This window comes from Talpa occidentalis, unplaced genomic scaffold (genome assembly GCF_014898055.3).
Source record: "Talpa occidentalis isolate TD23 unplaced genomic scaffold, MPIMG_talOcc4v2.1 talOcc4.15, whole genome shotgun sequence".
NCBI classification, from domain to species: Eukaryota; Metazoa; Chordata; class Mammalia; order Eulipotyphla; family Talpidae; genus Talpa; species Talpa occidentalis.
This window is the reverse complement of record NW_023601543.1, coordinates 29,890,021-29,903,121: the sequence shown is the minus strand read 5'-3', so window position 1 is coordinate 29,903,121 and position 13,101 is coordinate 29,890,021. Positions and strand designations below refer to the sequence as shown.

Genomic DNA, 13,101 nt, shown 5'->3' with positions numbered 1-13,101 from the left:
GCCAGTGTTTCTAAAGTTACTATATTTCCTGGAAAGTCTCCGGATCCATTTCTGACACATGGCCCCTTTTATAAACAGTGGCTTGCTCATTAAGATGGAGGTAACCTGAAATATATGGGATTAAATTTTATCAGTGGGGGAAAACGGAGGAATGCTGTATGTAACACATAACATTGATGTTAATAGTAGAGTAGGATTTTTGTTTTGAGCTTCTTTGATCAGTTGACTATTTTGATGAGTAAACATGGGAATCATCTGAAAACATAGCTCAGAGTCTGTGCTTCATGAAACAGATTTGACAGCAAACAAGCAATCTATTTAAGCATCTTTTTCTGAAATCAAGGAACCACAGTTTTTTCCATATTTGCTGACTTGAAAGGTTAACCAAGGTATCAACACGACTGTCTGGACATAGCACGCTCATTTGATTATTCCAAGTAAAACAGAGCTGCTGTCTTTCTCGTGAGAACTGTGACCAGTAACAATCCTGTGATTTGATTTCCCCTGTAGTTGTTTCCTATAGCTGTAGTAACAAATCCATAAATTAGGGTGGATTAAAATAACAGAAATTTATTATCTTATAGTTCTGGAAGCTAGAATTCTCAGGGCCTTTTTATCTCTGAAGATTCTAGGATGAATCTTTACCTCTTTCTAGTTTTTGGTAATTGCTAGAAATCCTTGGCATTTCTTGGATTGTAGCTGTATCACTCCAGTTTCTTCCTATCTTCACATGGCCATCTTGCCTTTGTATATCTGTGTCTCTATGTGCAAATTGTCCTCCCCTTTCTCTTACAAAGACACCAATAATTGTTCACAATAATCTAATATGTATTGTTGAACTGATTATATCTGCAAGATCCTGTTTTCAAAGGTCACATACTAAGGTAATGGGTAAACCTGATTTTTGGGAGACATTGTTTAATCTAGAACTGTCCAAGAATCAAACCATCTGCTAGAAAAACACCAAATTAAAGCATTTTGTTTTAAGTTGAAGTCTTACTTATATCAATACCAGACTGAGATTTTTTTATATGACTATAGTTTGAAATATTTTTGATAAGATCAAATAATAAGAGCTCCAATTACAAACCTGTATGTTTACTTTTGAAAATTATAAATCAGTGGCTGTAGGGGAACAAAAATCTACCATTCCCCAAAATCTTTCTTTTTGACAAAAGTTTTATTTCATGGGAGGTTCTGAATACTTGGTAGAAGTTGCTTTTTTTAAAGATTGATTTATTTATGCATATAAGAACAGGGGTACATGCCAGATGTGCAGGAGGGTGAGAGGATTCACCAGAGACAGAGCAGGGAACAGAACAGGCAAACTGACTGAAATACACTGCTGAGGGGAGCAGCGGGAGAGACAGGAGAGGTCTGCTGTGCCATGTTGGTATCTCGCTGGCCCAGGCTGTGGACAGCTTCACATCACTGAGCTCAACTAACTGGGCCACCAGGGAGGCCCCAGTAGAGGTTGCTTTTGAAGAAGACATTTATATGTAAATTTCTCTCTATAGGGATTCTCCCGTGAAGACCCAATCTTCTTATCTCTCTTCAATGGAAAAGGCAGATCTTAAATCTGTATACCTTTGTTTACTCTGTCTTCTTTGGTAAACTCCCTAACTGATCCTCCCTTTTCTTCTCACCAACCTCCTTTGTCTTAGCTACTTCAGATGGTGTCTGAAGTCATGTGGAGAATTATTCAGTCATGAAAGTTCTCTCCCATGTACACAGGAGGTATACCTGTTATTATTAAACTTCTTTTTCTTTTTGACTTTCCTTTATGAAAAATAAGAGAATAATTATAAATCTACAACTTGTACTTGCATTTGTTTATTTTTTAAAAAAGATTTATTTTATTTATTTATGCATACAAGAGCTGGGTATAGGCCAGAGGTGCGAGGGTGGGGGCGGGTGAAAGGATTCACCAGAGACAGAGTGTGTAGCAGAACAGGTGGATTAACTGAAATATACTGCTGAGGGGAGCAGCAGGCAAGACAGGAGAGGTCTGCTGCAACATGTGGATTAGCTCCTCTGGCTGGGGATCAAATGCATGCTGCAGTGGCTACCTATAGCTTCACAGTGCTGACTTAACCCCTTTCGCCACCAGGAAAACAAGAGAATAATTATACTTGCATTTAATAGAATAAAAGAAGCTCTTATAATTCAACATGTTTTCAATAAGAAAGAATCTTTCAGAATTTCTTCCTTTCATATGTGTCTTTGGTTCATATTGAGGGCATCTTTAGTGGTTTATAGCCCATTGAAATAATTATGCATCATCCTTATGTGTGATTATGGACAATGTTGTTTAGGGTATCAAGAGGGATCCAGTAGAAAGATATGTGTGCATAGTACTACTTTATCAATTGAAAAAATGGTTAATGGAATATCTCCTTTCTCTCCATTTCCAAAATTTCACTTTTCACTTTTCATCTGGGTGCTCTGGTAACTTACAAACCTAAACTAAAGGTAACTAATAAAGCAATGCCTACAAATGTACTACTATGCCTACTATATAATACAAACATTTTAAAAAAACCTACTCTACAAACTTGTTTGCCTTTTTTTGAATGAAATAGTTTGGATTTCTTTAAAATGTTCATAATTTAATATTTCTGTGAGAACTCTACAAAATATCTCACATTTCAACTGTATAGTTCATGTTTCATAATGGGCTACAGTGTTTGACCTTATTTAATTTTAATATTTTTTACTGTGTTTTCTTCTTGATTGTGATATTATATAGCCAGCCTTTGCTTTTTATTACTGTCCTTTATTGCAGGGACTCCACGAAAAGACTGGCGCATTTACAGCTGTTAAAGTGATGAATGCTCGTAAGGTAATATTATATCCTATCTGTATTCTGTTCCCTTAATGGACTATGCTCTTGGGATGAACAGTTCTGAAAATATATTTATTTTTAGAATCATTACTATGCATCATTGTAACTATGCTAATCTGCACTCATTGTATTTATCATTTAATATTCTTTCCATTCACTAGTATAGCATATTTACTATATTACTTTTAGTATTGATTATATTTACACATAAAATGCTTTACAGTAAAAGTTCACACATTTTGGTAGTCTTTAAGAATGAAGAAGTATCTGTATCCTGTCCATTTCTACTTGATTATCTGTTTCCATGGAAGGGAAAGAGGAGATTCCTCTAATATTGTGTTAATTCTGTTGTGTCTCATCATATTATTTCCATTCTCCAAATATCCCTTTTGATAATTGAGGCCATTAGATTCTCAATGACAGGTAGAAGGAAAGAACTTGTCAGAGAGGCACATTTTTTTCATGTATTTTCTGACAGATGAGCAAGAGAGACAGTTTAATTGGCACTTTTCCTGCTAACATTCATAAAGTTATGTCATGGTTCATAACATATTGTCATAGAATTTGCTAAGCCCTGATTTCTGTCCTCTTTCTTTAGCATGAGTGACTCACTTTCTCAAGGTATTATTAGCATGAACATAGCAAAGGTCAAAAAATATTCACTTCACTATACCCTAAAGGAAAATGCTCAAATATTATGTTTGAAAAGCTATGTATATTCACTGAACTGTTGTCAATGCCATAATCTGTTCTTTTCCAATTTGTGCAGGTAATGAATTGCTGAAAGTATTTAAACATTTGCCTGCTTTTTGTTTTGCCAATAAATGTCAAATGTTACAAACTAATGTGTGTTTTAAGGGATTTTGAGGGGTTGTAGATTTATTTTTCCTTACAAACTGTAGCATCCAAATAATCAGTCTCATCATTTTTGATGAGAATTTCTAATTATTTGCTTGTTTTAACTTGAGAGACTTTGAACCACATTTAATATAAATTTTCAATATTTTGATTTTTGAAATTTTTTTAAATCATATTCAGCCCGTAGTTTCAATACCTTGTTTTGGAAGCAGAGGTAGCCCTTTACTAACATCAAATTATAAATGTACCATTAATATGGTAGTTAAACCTGTTACTGTGAACTTTGTAACAAGTTTCTGTGTATTTAAGAATCTGTTTTTTTTTTATTTGCACAGTGAAAATTGAGAGAGAAATAATATTATCATTCTTCCATTTGGTGTTAAAAGAGCACAAACTACTTAGACTACTTTCAGAGAGTACTAGTGGGTCTAATAACATTTTGTTGTTGGTTTTGCAGACCCCTTTGCCTGAAATAGGAAGGAGAGTGAGAGTGAATAAATATCAAAAGTCTGTTGGGTGGAGATACAGCGTGAGTACTCAAAGTCCTCATTAGTCCCCCACCTACTTATTTTTAAATTTCAGCTTTGAATTGATACCTTTGTGTTGTATCATGTCTTCAGAAGGCTGCCACTAATATGTTCCTGCCTGAAAGTGGTAACATATTTACATTTTTTAACATAATTATATAGATTCATTTATCATATTTGTACACTGGCATCTGTCAGAAAGCAGGGCCCATAAGATAATGGTTCCCTGAACCGGTAAGTGTTGAATATAGGTGAAGGGCTGAGTGAATTTACAGAAAGCATAGAGCACTTTGGCTGAGTGACAACAAAAGAGAATCTACGAACAAGAGCAAATTTTGCTTAAATTTGACCTTGACATTGTGTACAGGACCAACTGACATTATGATTCTAGGAATTATTGCCACTGTATATGACCCAAATGTAGTCTGCTTTTTTTTTTTATTGTAAGAACAGTAGTGGACAGAAGATCAACGATCAGCCTAAAAAATCTTTAGACAATGGCACAGTACTTGAATACATGAGGGGAGTGTGAAGGTGCTTTCTACTTGAAGCTTTTATTTATTGTTTATTGAGGTACCATTGGTTTTCAACACTACATGTGATTTAGAGGTATAGGATCACACCTCCTCAGATGCATCTCACCACACAAAACTGCCTTATAAAGCAGTCTGTATGACTCGACTAATTTGCTGGCTCTAGAATAAGATCAGGCAAACAGAATTCTTTTTTAGTAAGTGTTGGTGATCTAGATGGTGGCTTTCTAAGAAAGTACTTTGTGGGCTTAAAAGCAGAATTCCTGTTCTTACCAGTTTAATTCATTGATATATTTTTTCGTAATTTTTCTCCCCTGTGAATAACTATTTGTCATTCAATTTTTTTCAAACTTTTATGCCTTAATAATATACTCTCAGGCACCTTAAAAATAAATTTTTCTATAACCACAATCCCATTCAGAAAATCTTTATAGTTGTATTAGAAAGACATCGGTAACAGCTTTATGATTCACCTAGTAAGTACTAGGCTCCTGTTTGACTTACAATGTATCTCAGGAAACAAAGCATATCCAGGTGAAACAGGTAGCAGTGATGGCATGCACTGCTAGATCAAGAAGCTGCAAAAGGTAAGGTATGACAAATATAATTGACCAGTTCTAGTTTTATCAAGAATAATAAACTTCTTTAAAGATCTTCCCTAAACTGTCTCTGGTATTCGCTCCATTAGAAAAAAAAAAGATTTTTATTCTAGAATTAGGTAAAATGGCAAAGAAAATTTTGACATCAATGAGCTACTTCATGTTGATAAAAAGCAGGATATTCAGGCCACTCTGGGATTAACTAGCCCTGAGCCAAGAAATGCTAAAGCATCATGTTACTGGGAGATGTGTGAGAGTTTTAAATTACCCACTTGGCCTGATGGATATAATGTACTTATGTGTTCTCACAAGCTCAACTTCCTGTTAATTGAGAATGGCAAACACACTAATGCTTTCCAAACATATCTCATCTTGGTTTATTGGTTTGGGAGGAGTTTACATTTATGTGAGAAAACCACTCTTAAAGATGTTTCAAGTTGGGAACTTTGGTTATATATTTACAAAAGGTATATAACTACTAATTGATCAGCTAGCATCTCTAAATCATCTTGAATCCTTGGCATAAGCACTTGATGACTTGCACACACCTCTCTTTGACTAAGGGATGCATGGAAATAGCAATAATGTAGAAGTCCATAAACATGAATTCAAATCTCAAGTCTATTACTAACTAGCCAAGAGATATTTGGAAATGTGGTCTTATCTCTCTAGGCCTCAGGTTCCTCATAGGTAACATGGCACCAGAATATTTGACTTGCCTATAAACAGGTTTAAAAGTATGGTAAAATGCAACTAGATAGCTGCCTAGAGGACAGCCATTCTCCTATTCTTGTTTAGGAATATGAACTTTCTAACCCAGAAAGAAAAGAAAGTTCCTTGATCTCAAACTAGTAAACAACTTTTTTTCCTTTGTAACAAAAGATTTTTTTTAAACTTTTTTTTATTTTTTACATCATTGTTCATTTTTATTTTTTTTAAACTTTTTTTTAAAGATTTATTTATTTATTTATACAAGCACTGGGTACAGTCAGAAGCGCAGGAGGGTGAGAGAATTCACCAGAGCCAGAGGGGGGAAAAGAACAGGCAGACTGACAAAATACACTGCTGAGGGGAACAGTGGGCGCGGCAGGAGAGGTCTGTCATGTCATGTGGGACCCTCGTTAGTGGCTGGGTATCGAACTGGCGCTGCAGAGGCTGTGGGCAGCTTCACAGCCCAGCGCTCAACCACTACGCCACCAGGGGAGGCCCTCATTGTTCATTTTTAAACAATATTTTCTTCCCCCCACCCCCTCAGGTGTAGTCCCCATAGAGTTTCCTTCACCAGTGCACCCATGCACCATCACCTCAGTCCCCTGTGCTCCTCTCTCCCTCCCTCTAATCCCTCTCCCTCCTCCTCCCCTGCAGTAGGTCTCTGATTTATAATTGTCTGTTTTTGCTTTGCAGTGTTTTGTACTGTTATTTTTTTTTACACTGATGTCTTATTTGGTTCCCCTATATTCCTGCTATAAGTGAAACCATCTGATATTTTTCTTTTTCCTTCTGGCTTATTTCACTGAGCATAATTCCTTCTAGCTCCATCCACATTGCTGTGAATGGCATGAGTTTATCTTTTTTGATTGCTGAATAATATTCCATTGTGTATATATGCCACATCTTCTTGATCCAGTCATCTATTTTGGGGCATTTGGGTTGTTTCCAGGTTTTACCTATTGTAAATGGTGTTGCAATAAGCATAGGGGTACAGGTGTTCTTTTGAATCAATGTTTTTGTGTCCTTTGCATAGATCCCTAGTAGTAGAATTGCCGGGTCATATGGTAGCTCCACTTTTAGTAGACTAAGGAACCTCCGGTCAGCTTTCCATAGTGGTTGGACCAGTTTGCACTCCCACCAGCAATGTAGGAGAGTTCCTTTTTCACCACATCCTTGCCAACATTTGCTGTTGCTTCTTTTTTTGATATGTGCCATTCTTGCTGGTATAAGGTGGTATCTCAATGTGGTTTTGATTTGCATTTCCCTGATGATAAGGGATGTTGAACATTTTTCCATATGCCTATTGGCCATTTGCATTTCCTCTTTGGAGAAATGTCTTTTAAGTTCTTCTGCTCATTTCTTGACTGGATTGTCAAACTAGTAAACAACTTAAAGGAGTCTAGCTCTTTCTCTCTTTTACCTGTTCTTTGTGTCCTTAACTTCACACCATTGTCTTATTCCTGTATATTGCACACTTTATGATTTCATATTCCTCTGAGCAGAACCATGGTCTTACAAGAGACTGAGAGTGCCCATGTGTAATACAGAATTGGCAGTTTCTTAGCTTTATTTCTTTATCATGGCAGATAGATTTTTTCCATTTCAAAGGAGAACCACACCACAGGGGAAGCATAATGTTTAAGGGCAAGAATGAAAGCCACAAGAACCAAATTTCAGTTTTGTAGAAAACAAGCTTAGGGAATCTGAAAGGAACCTATTTTTTATTAAATTATTTATTTTCTTACATTTTGTTACTTTTTGGACAGTGTTTGATTTTTCCCCTCAGGTGTAGTCCCCATAGTTCTCCCACCACCATAGCGCCTGTGATCCATCACCACAGTCCCTTGTACTCTTCCCTCCCCTGTTTTGACCCTTCGCTCTCTCTATCCCCGGCTGTATGTCTGCTTGAAAGTTTTGTCTTTCTCTTTACCTTTTGTTTGGTTTCTCTATATTCCATATATAAGTGAAACCATCTATATTTATTATTTTCCCTCTGGCTTATATCACTTAGCATAATCCTAAAAAGGGATTTATCAACTGAACTTCCCTGGAGGCTGGGATGTGACTAGAACCTGAACTTTCATATAATTTCTCATGCTACAAATTGATTATTTTATTCAGCCATGCCTTTATTACACAATAAATAGAAAAAGGAAACCCATCATTCAGGTTTTCAACTAGAAAAATCAGGCTCCATTCCCTTCGCCCAAAGACAAATAGGTGTCTAAATTTATTTTCTGGTAGTTGAATGTTTATGGATAAATCCACCAGAAATTCCTAGGGAAATAAATGCTAAAGAATATTCTGTAACTGCCAGCCATTTACATGAGATTTCAAACTTTCCTTGAAAGATCTGTTATGTTTCTGGGTAGAACCTAATACATTGCCTTATATTTATTTCATAAGCATTTTTAAAGCCCAACAACAATATAGCCAAATAAAAAATTAATTGCCCACATTTCCTACTGGGCTTTAGAGAATAAACTAAGAAGGAAAATGATAACTGACTAGATATATTCAGGCACCTATTCATTTCAGCCAAAATATGTGTTTTCCCCTACCATCAGGTCATCAAGTCAAAGTAATTCAGAGAAATACTGAAAAGAACTAAAGATAATTAAATGTTAATTCCTTAATTGATTTTCATGTCAATTGGACTTTTTAATTCATTGCCTCAAAGAAATCAAAGGTGTTTTTTTTTTCCCCCACTGGATTTCAGAATGGGAATTTAACTGTATCTTTAATTAAAAAGTCTCCTTTTTAAATGTAGTACAAATATATTTCATTTTGTACAATAAGAATATTTCTGAAAAGGTTATATATTGAACTTTATGATGCAGTTGGAGAGTTTTTTTAATATATAATCAAATGAAATGTAGCGCTACTAGGAATTCAAAAAAGCCCAGTGTTAAATCCATTTGTCAAGTGTAGGATCACTTTCTCAGTCATTTCACATCACTCACAATTTCATTATGCACTGTCATGTGTTCATCACTGGTTATGTCATTCATGTATGTAAATCTTACTTCCCTGTATGTAAGTTTAAGTTAGCTCTATGATGCATTAATGTTCATTAAAAACTACCAACAGTTTAAGTTACCTTTTTGTAAGTGACATTTTTAAGAATTTTCTCTAGTGCATTTCACCTGTATACACAAAAAAAGTGATGATTTTACTAAGAATTAAGGAGCTTTTTCAGATTGACTAGGAAGAGTTACAGAAAGATCATGAAACTACTGGTTGTCATGATACAAACATAGTGTGGTATAGGGAAAGAGAATGCTTCATATTTCATTTCACTTTAACAAGTGTGCTGAAAATGAAGGTTGCTGATGCTTGCTCGTAGATTAGGGCAAAAAGTGGAGGGAGGTGTAGTTCTGATATCACTAATTCAAATGAAAAGGTCAAGTAACAAAGATAGTGTGTGGTAATTACAGCATTGCTCTTCCAAGGATTTTGAAGAACTTTATGCCATTTGGTTTCATTAATGCTCTGTGGAGATAATGACTGCCATCTTCCATCCTTTTTTTTTTTTTTTTTTGAGAATAAATTTAACCTTGAGAAGATTAAATTTCCAACTCTTAGCTATTTCCAACTCTTAGCTATTTCCAACTCTTAGCTAAAACCCAAGTGTCCTGGTGTCCTGTGTTGATGATGCTCTTTTCTGATGACATCAAACTATCTTCTGATAGAAATATATCTTGCAACTGTGTACTCAACCTCAGTGATCTCATGCACAAAGGCTTCAATAGGACTAGGTACCTTCGTGGTGGCTGTGGTGTGGTAGCATAGATCTAAAGAGATATGAACCTATACCTCTAAATCATATACAGTGTTATAATCCAGTGTCACTTCAGCAAATAATACAAGAAAAACTTCTATTATCACTATATAGATAATCCTTAAAAGTAATACCTATAGCCCTGAGTTGCCTTAGTGTAAGAGCTAAAACTATAAAATGCTTGGAAGAAAACAGGAGCAAATCTTCATGACATTGGAGTTGGCAGTGGGCCCTTAGATAAGATACCAAAGGGCAAACAAAAAACCAGAAAACTTCTGATTTGACTTCATCAAAATTAAAATTTCTCTGTCTCACAGGGTACTATCAAGAAAGTAAAAGGACAACCTACAGAAAGGGAGAAAATATTTGTAAATCATAAACCTTATATTTAGTCTATCTAGAATATATAAATAAATCTTATAATTCAATTTAAAAAAGATAAGGCAAATATCCTGAATTAAAAGCAAAGCCAAAGATTTTCAGTTGGACATTCCTCTGAAGAACATATACAAATGGTAAATAAGCACATTAAAAGACAGTTAAATCATTAGTTGTCAGGCAATTGCAAATCAAAACTACAAAGTGATACCAATTCATACCCACTAGAATGGTTATAATGATAAAACAGAAAATAACTAGTGTTGTTGAGGGTATGGAGAAATTGAAACCATCATTGCTGTAGGTGATGTAAAATGGTACAGTCGCTGTGGAAAAGTTTGGCATTTCATTAGTATGTACACATAAAGTTGTCATTTGACTTAACCATTTCACTTCTTTGGTATAATACCAAATAGAAATGAAAATACATGATTACAGGACCTCCCCTGGTGGTGCAGTGGTCCCACATGGCGCGCAGACCTCTCCTGCAGCGCCCACTGCTCCCCTCAGCAGTGTATTTCATCAGTCTGTCTGTTCTGCTCTCCGCTCTGGCTCTGGTGAATTCTCTCACCCTCCCATGCTTCTGACTGTACCCAGTGCTTGTATAAATAAATAAATAAATCTTTAAAAAAAAATACATGACTGCAGAACTGAGACACCAAGGGGAGAGGGTGTGGAGGAGTGAAAGGAACAGGGAGGGAGGGAGGCGCAATGGTCTGTGGTAGAGTATGGGCAAGTTGGTATGGATGCACTATGGTAGTAATACATGTTGAGGATACCCCAATGTTACCTCAATTAAAAAACAATTAATTAAAAATTTAAAAAAGAAAATATTTGCCCACACAGTAATTTGATATGAATGCTCATAGCAGCATGATTCATAATAGCCAAGAGATAAAAAATAAGACAAATATCCAACAGTTGATGAGTAAAGAAAGAAAAGGAATGAAATACTGATATGTACTATAAAAGTTCACAAAGTCAGTGATTTTCATTTATTTGAAGTATCTACATTAGATAAACCTATAAAGATAGAAAATGTATTTGTGGATACTAAAATTGTGATAATGGTTCCACAAATTCTTTATATTTACTAAAAAACATTTGATTTTACACTACCCACCCCAGTAATGTTTATTGAGGTAAGTTCGTTTACATCATTGTATCTTTGTGGGGTATAGGTTTAAGCCTCTATAAATGTGTATTTTCACATTGACCACCACCATTGTCCCAATAATCCTCCACCATGCTCCATTAGGCCCCTTCCCTTTTCTGCCCCTACCTCACACACCCTTCCCTCTGGTTGCCTCAGGATTTTTTCTTTTCCCCAAGATTTATTTATTCATGCATACAAGAACCAGGGTACAGGCCAGATGTGCAGGAGGGTGAGAGGACTCACCAGAGACAGAGCGGGGACCAGAACAGGCAGACAACTGAAATACACTGCTGAGGGGAGCAGCGGGCAAGGCAGGAGAGGTCTGCTATGCCATGTAGGACTCTCCCTGCTCGGCCGGGAATCGAACCTGTGCTGCAGAGGCTGCGGACAGCTTCACAGCACTGCATTCAACTGCCTGCGCCACTAGGGAGGCCCTGGTTGCCACAGTTTTGCGGTCAGATGTTAAGAGTTTATTACTGGCTTCCTTTTGACTGACCCTTAGTTATGTTTCTCTATATTCCACATATAAGTGAGACCATCCAGTGTTTGTCTTCTTCTGACATACCTTACTTAACGTTTCAAAAGGGTTTACTATAGGTATGTAAATCATATCTCAATAAACTGCTACAAAACAAAAATGTGATGACTCCATTCAGTGAAAACAGTTGCCATTGTTGCTTCACCAGGAACCACAGTTTGAGAACAATTAAATTAAAGATTTATTTATTTATTTATTTATTTATTTATTTATTTATTTATTTATACAAGCACTGGGTACAGTCAGAAGCACGGGAGGGTGAGAGAATTCACCAGAGCCAGAGCGGGGAACAGAACAGGCAGATTGATGATACACTGCTGAGGGGAACAGCGGGCGGCAGGAGAGGTCTGCGCGCCATGTGGGACCCTTGCCGGAGGTCAGGGATTGAACCAGCGCTGCAGAGGCTGCAGGCAGCTTCGCAACCCAACACTCAACCGCTGCGCCACTGGTGAGGCCCGAGAACAATTAAATTAAAAGATCTTAAACATAGGGGTGCAGGTGTTCTTTGGAATGGATGTTTCTGTGTCCTTTGGTAAAGACCTAGGGGTGGAATTGCTGGATCATATGGAAGCTCTATGTTTAGTAGGTCCAGAAATCTCCACACAGCTCTCTGTAGTGGTTGGACCAGTTTGCACTCCCACCAGCAGTGCAGAAGAGTTCCTTTTTCTCCACACCCTCGCCAACATTTGTTGTTGCTAGTTTTTTTAATATGTGCCATTCTCACTGGTGTGCGATGGTATCTCATGGTAGTTTTGATTTGCATTTCCCTGATTACAAGTGATGTTGAACATTTTTCATATGCCTGTTGGCCATTTGCATTTCCTCTTCAGAGAAGTTTCTTTTTAGCTGTTCTGCCCATTTTTTGACTGGGTTATTTTCTTTGTTGTTGCTGAGTCTCATCAGCTCTTTGCAGATTTTTGTGATCAGTCCTTTATCATTAGTGTTGGGTGCAAAAATGTTCTCCCAGTTACAATAGCTAAGCTTTGGAAACAGCCCAAATGCCCAAAAATAGATGACTGGATCAAGAGGATGTGGTACATATACACCATGGAATATTACTCAGCAATCAAAAAAGATAAACACATGCAATTTGCAGCAACATGGATGGCGCTGGAACGGATCATGCTCAGCGAAATAAGCCAAAAAGAAAAAGAAAAATACCGGATGGTCTCACT

The 13,101-nt window shown here is 36.6% G+C and overlaps 1 protein-coding gene across 3 annotated transcripts in view; it reads left to right on the top strand.

The window, feature by feature from the left end:
* Positions 1 to 13,101, top strand: part of NRK (Nik related kinase) — a 140,123-nt gene that overhangs the window by 63,103 nt on the left and 63,919 nt on the right. For all 3 annotated transcript variants that reach the window (XM_037512148.2, XM_054695625.1, XM_054695624.1), the window contains exons 3-4: positions 2,786 to 2,842; positions 4,161 to 4,232. In XM_037512148.2, the coding sequence (XP_037368045.1) occupies positions 2,786 to 2,842; positions 4,161 to 4,232 (129 nt within the window). The remainder of the gene's footprint in view (positions 1 to 2,785; positions 2,843 to 4,160; positions 4,233 to 13,101) is intronic.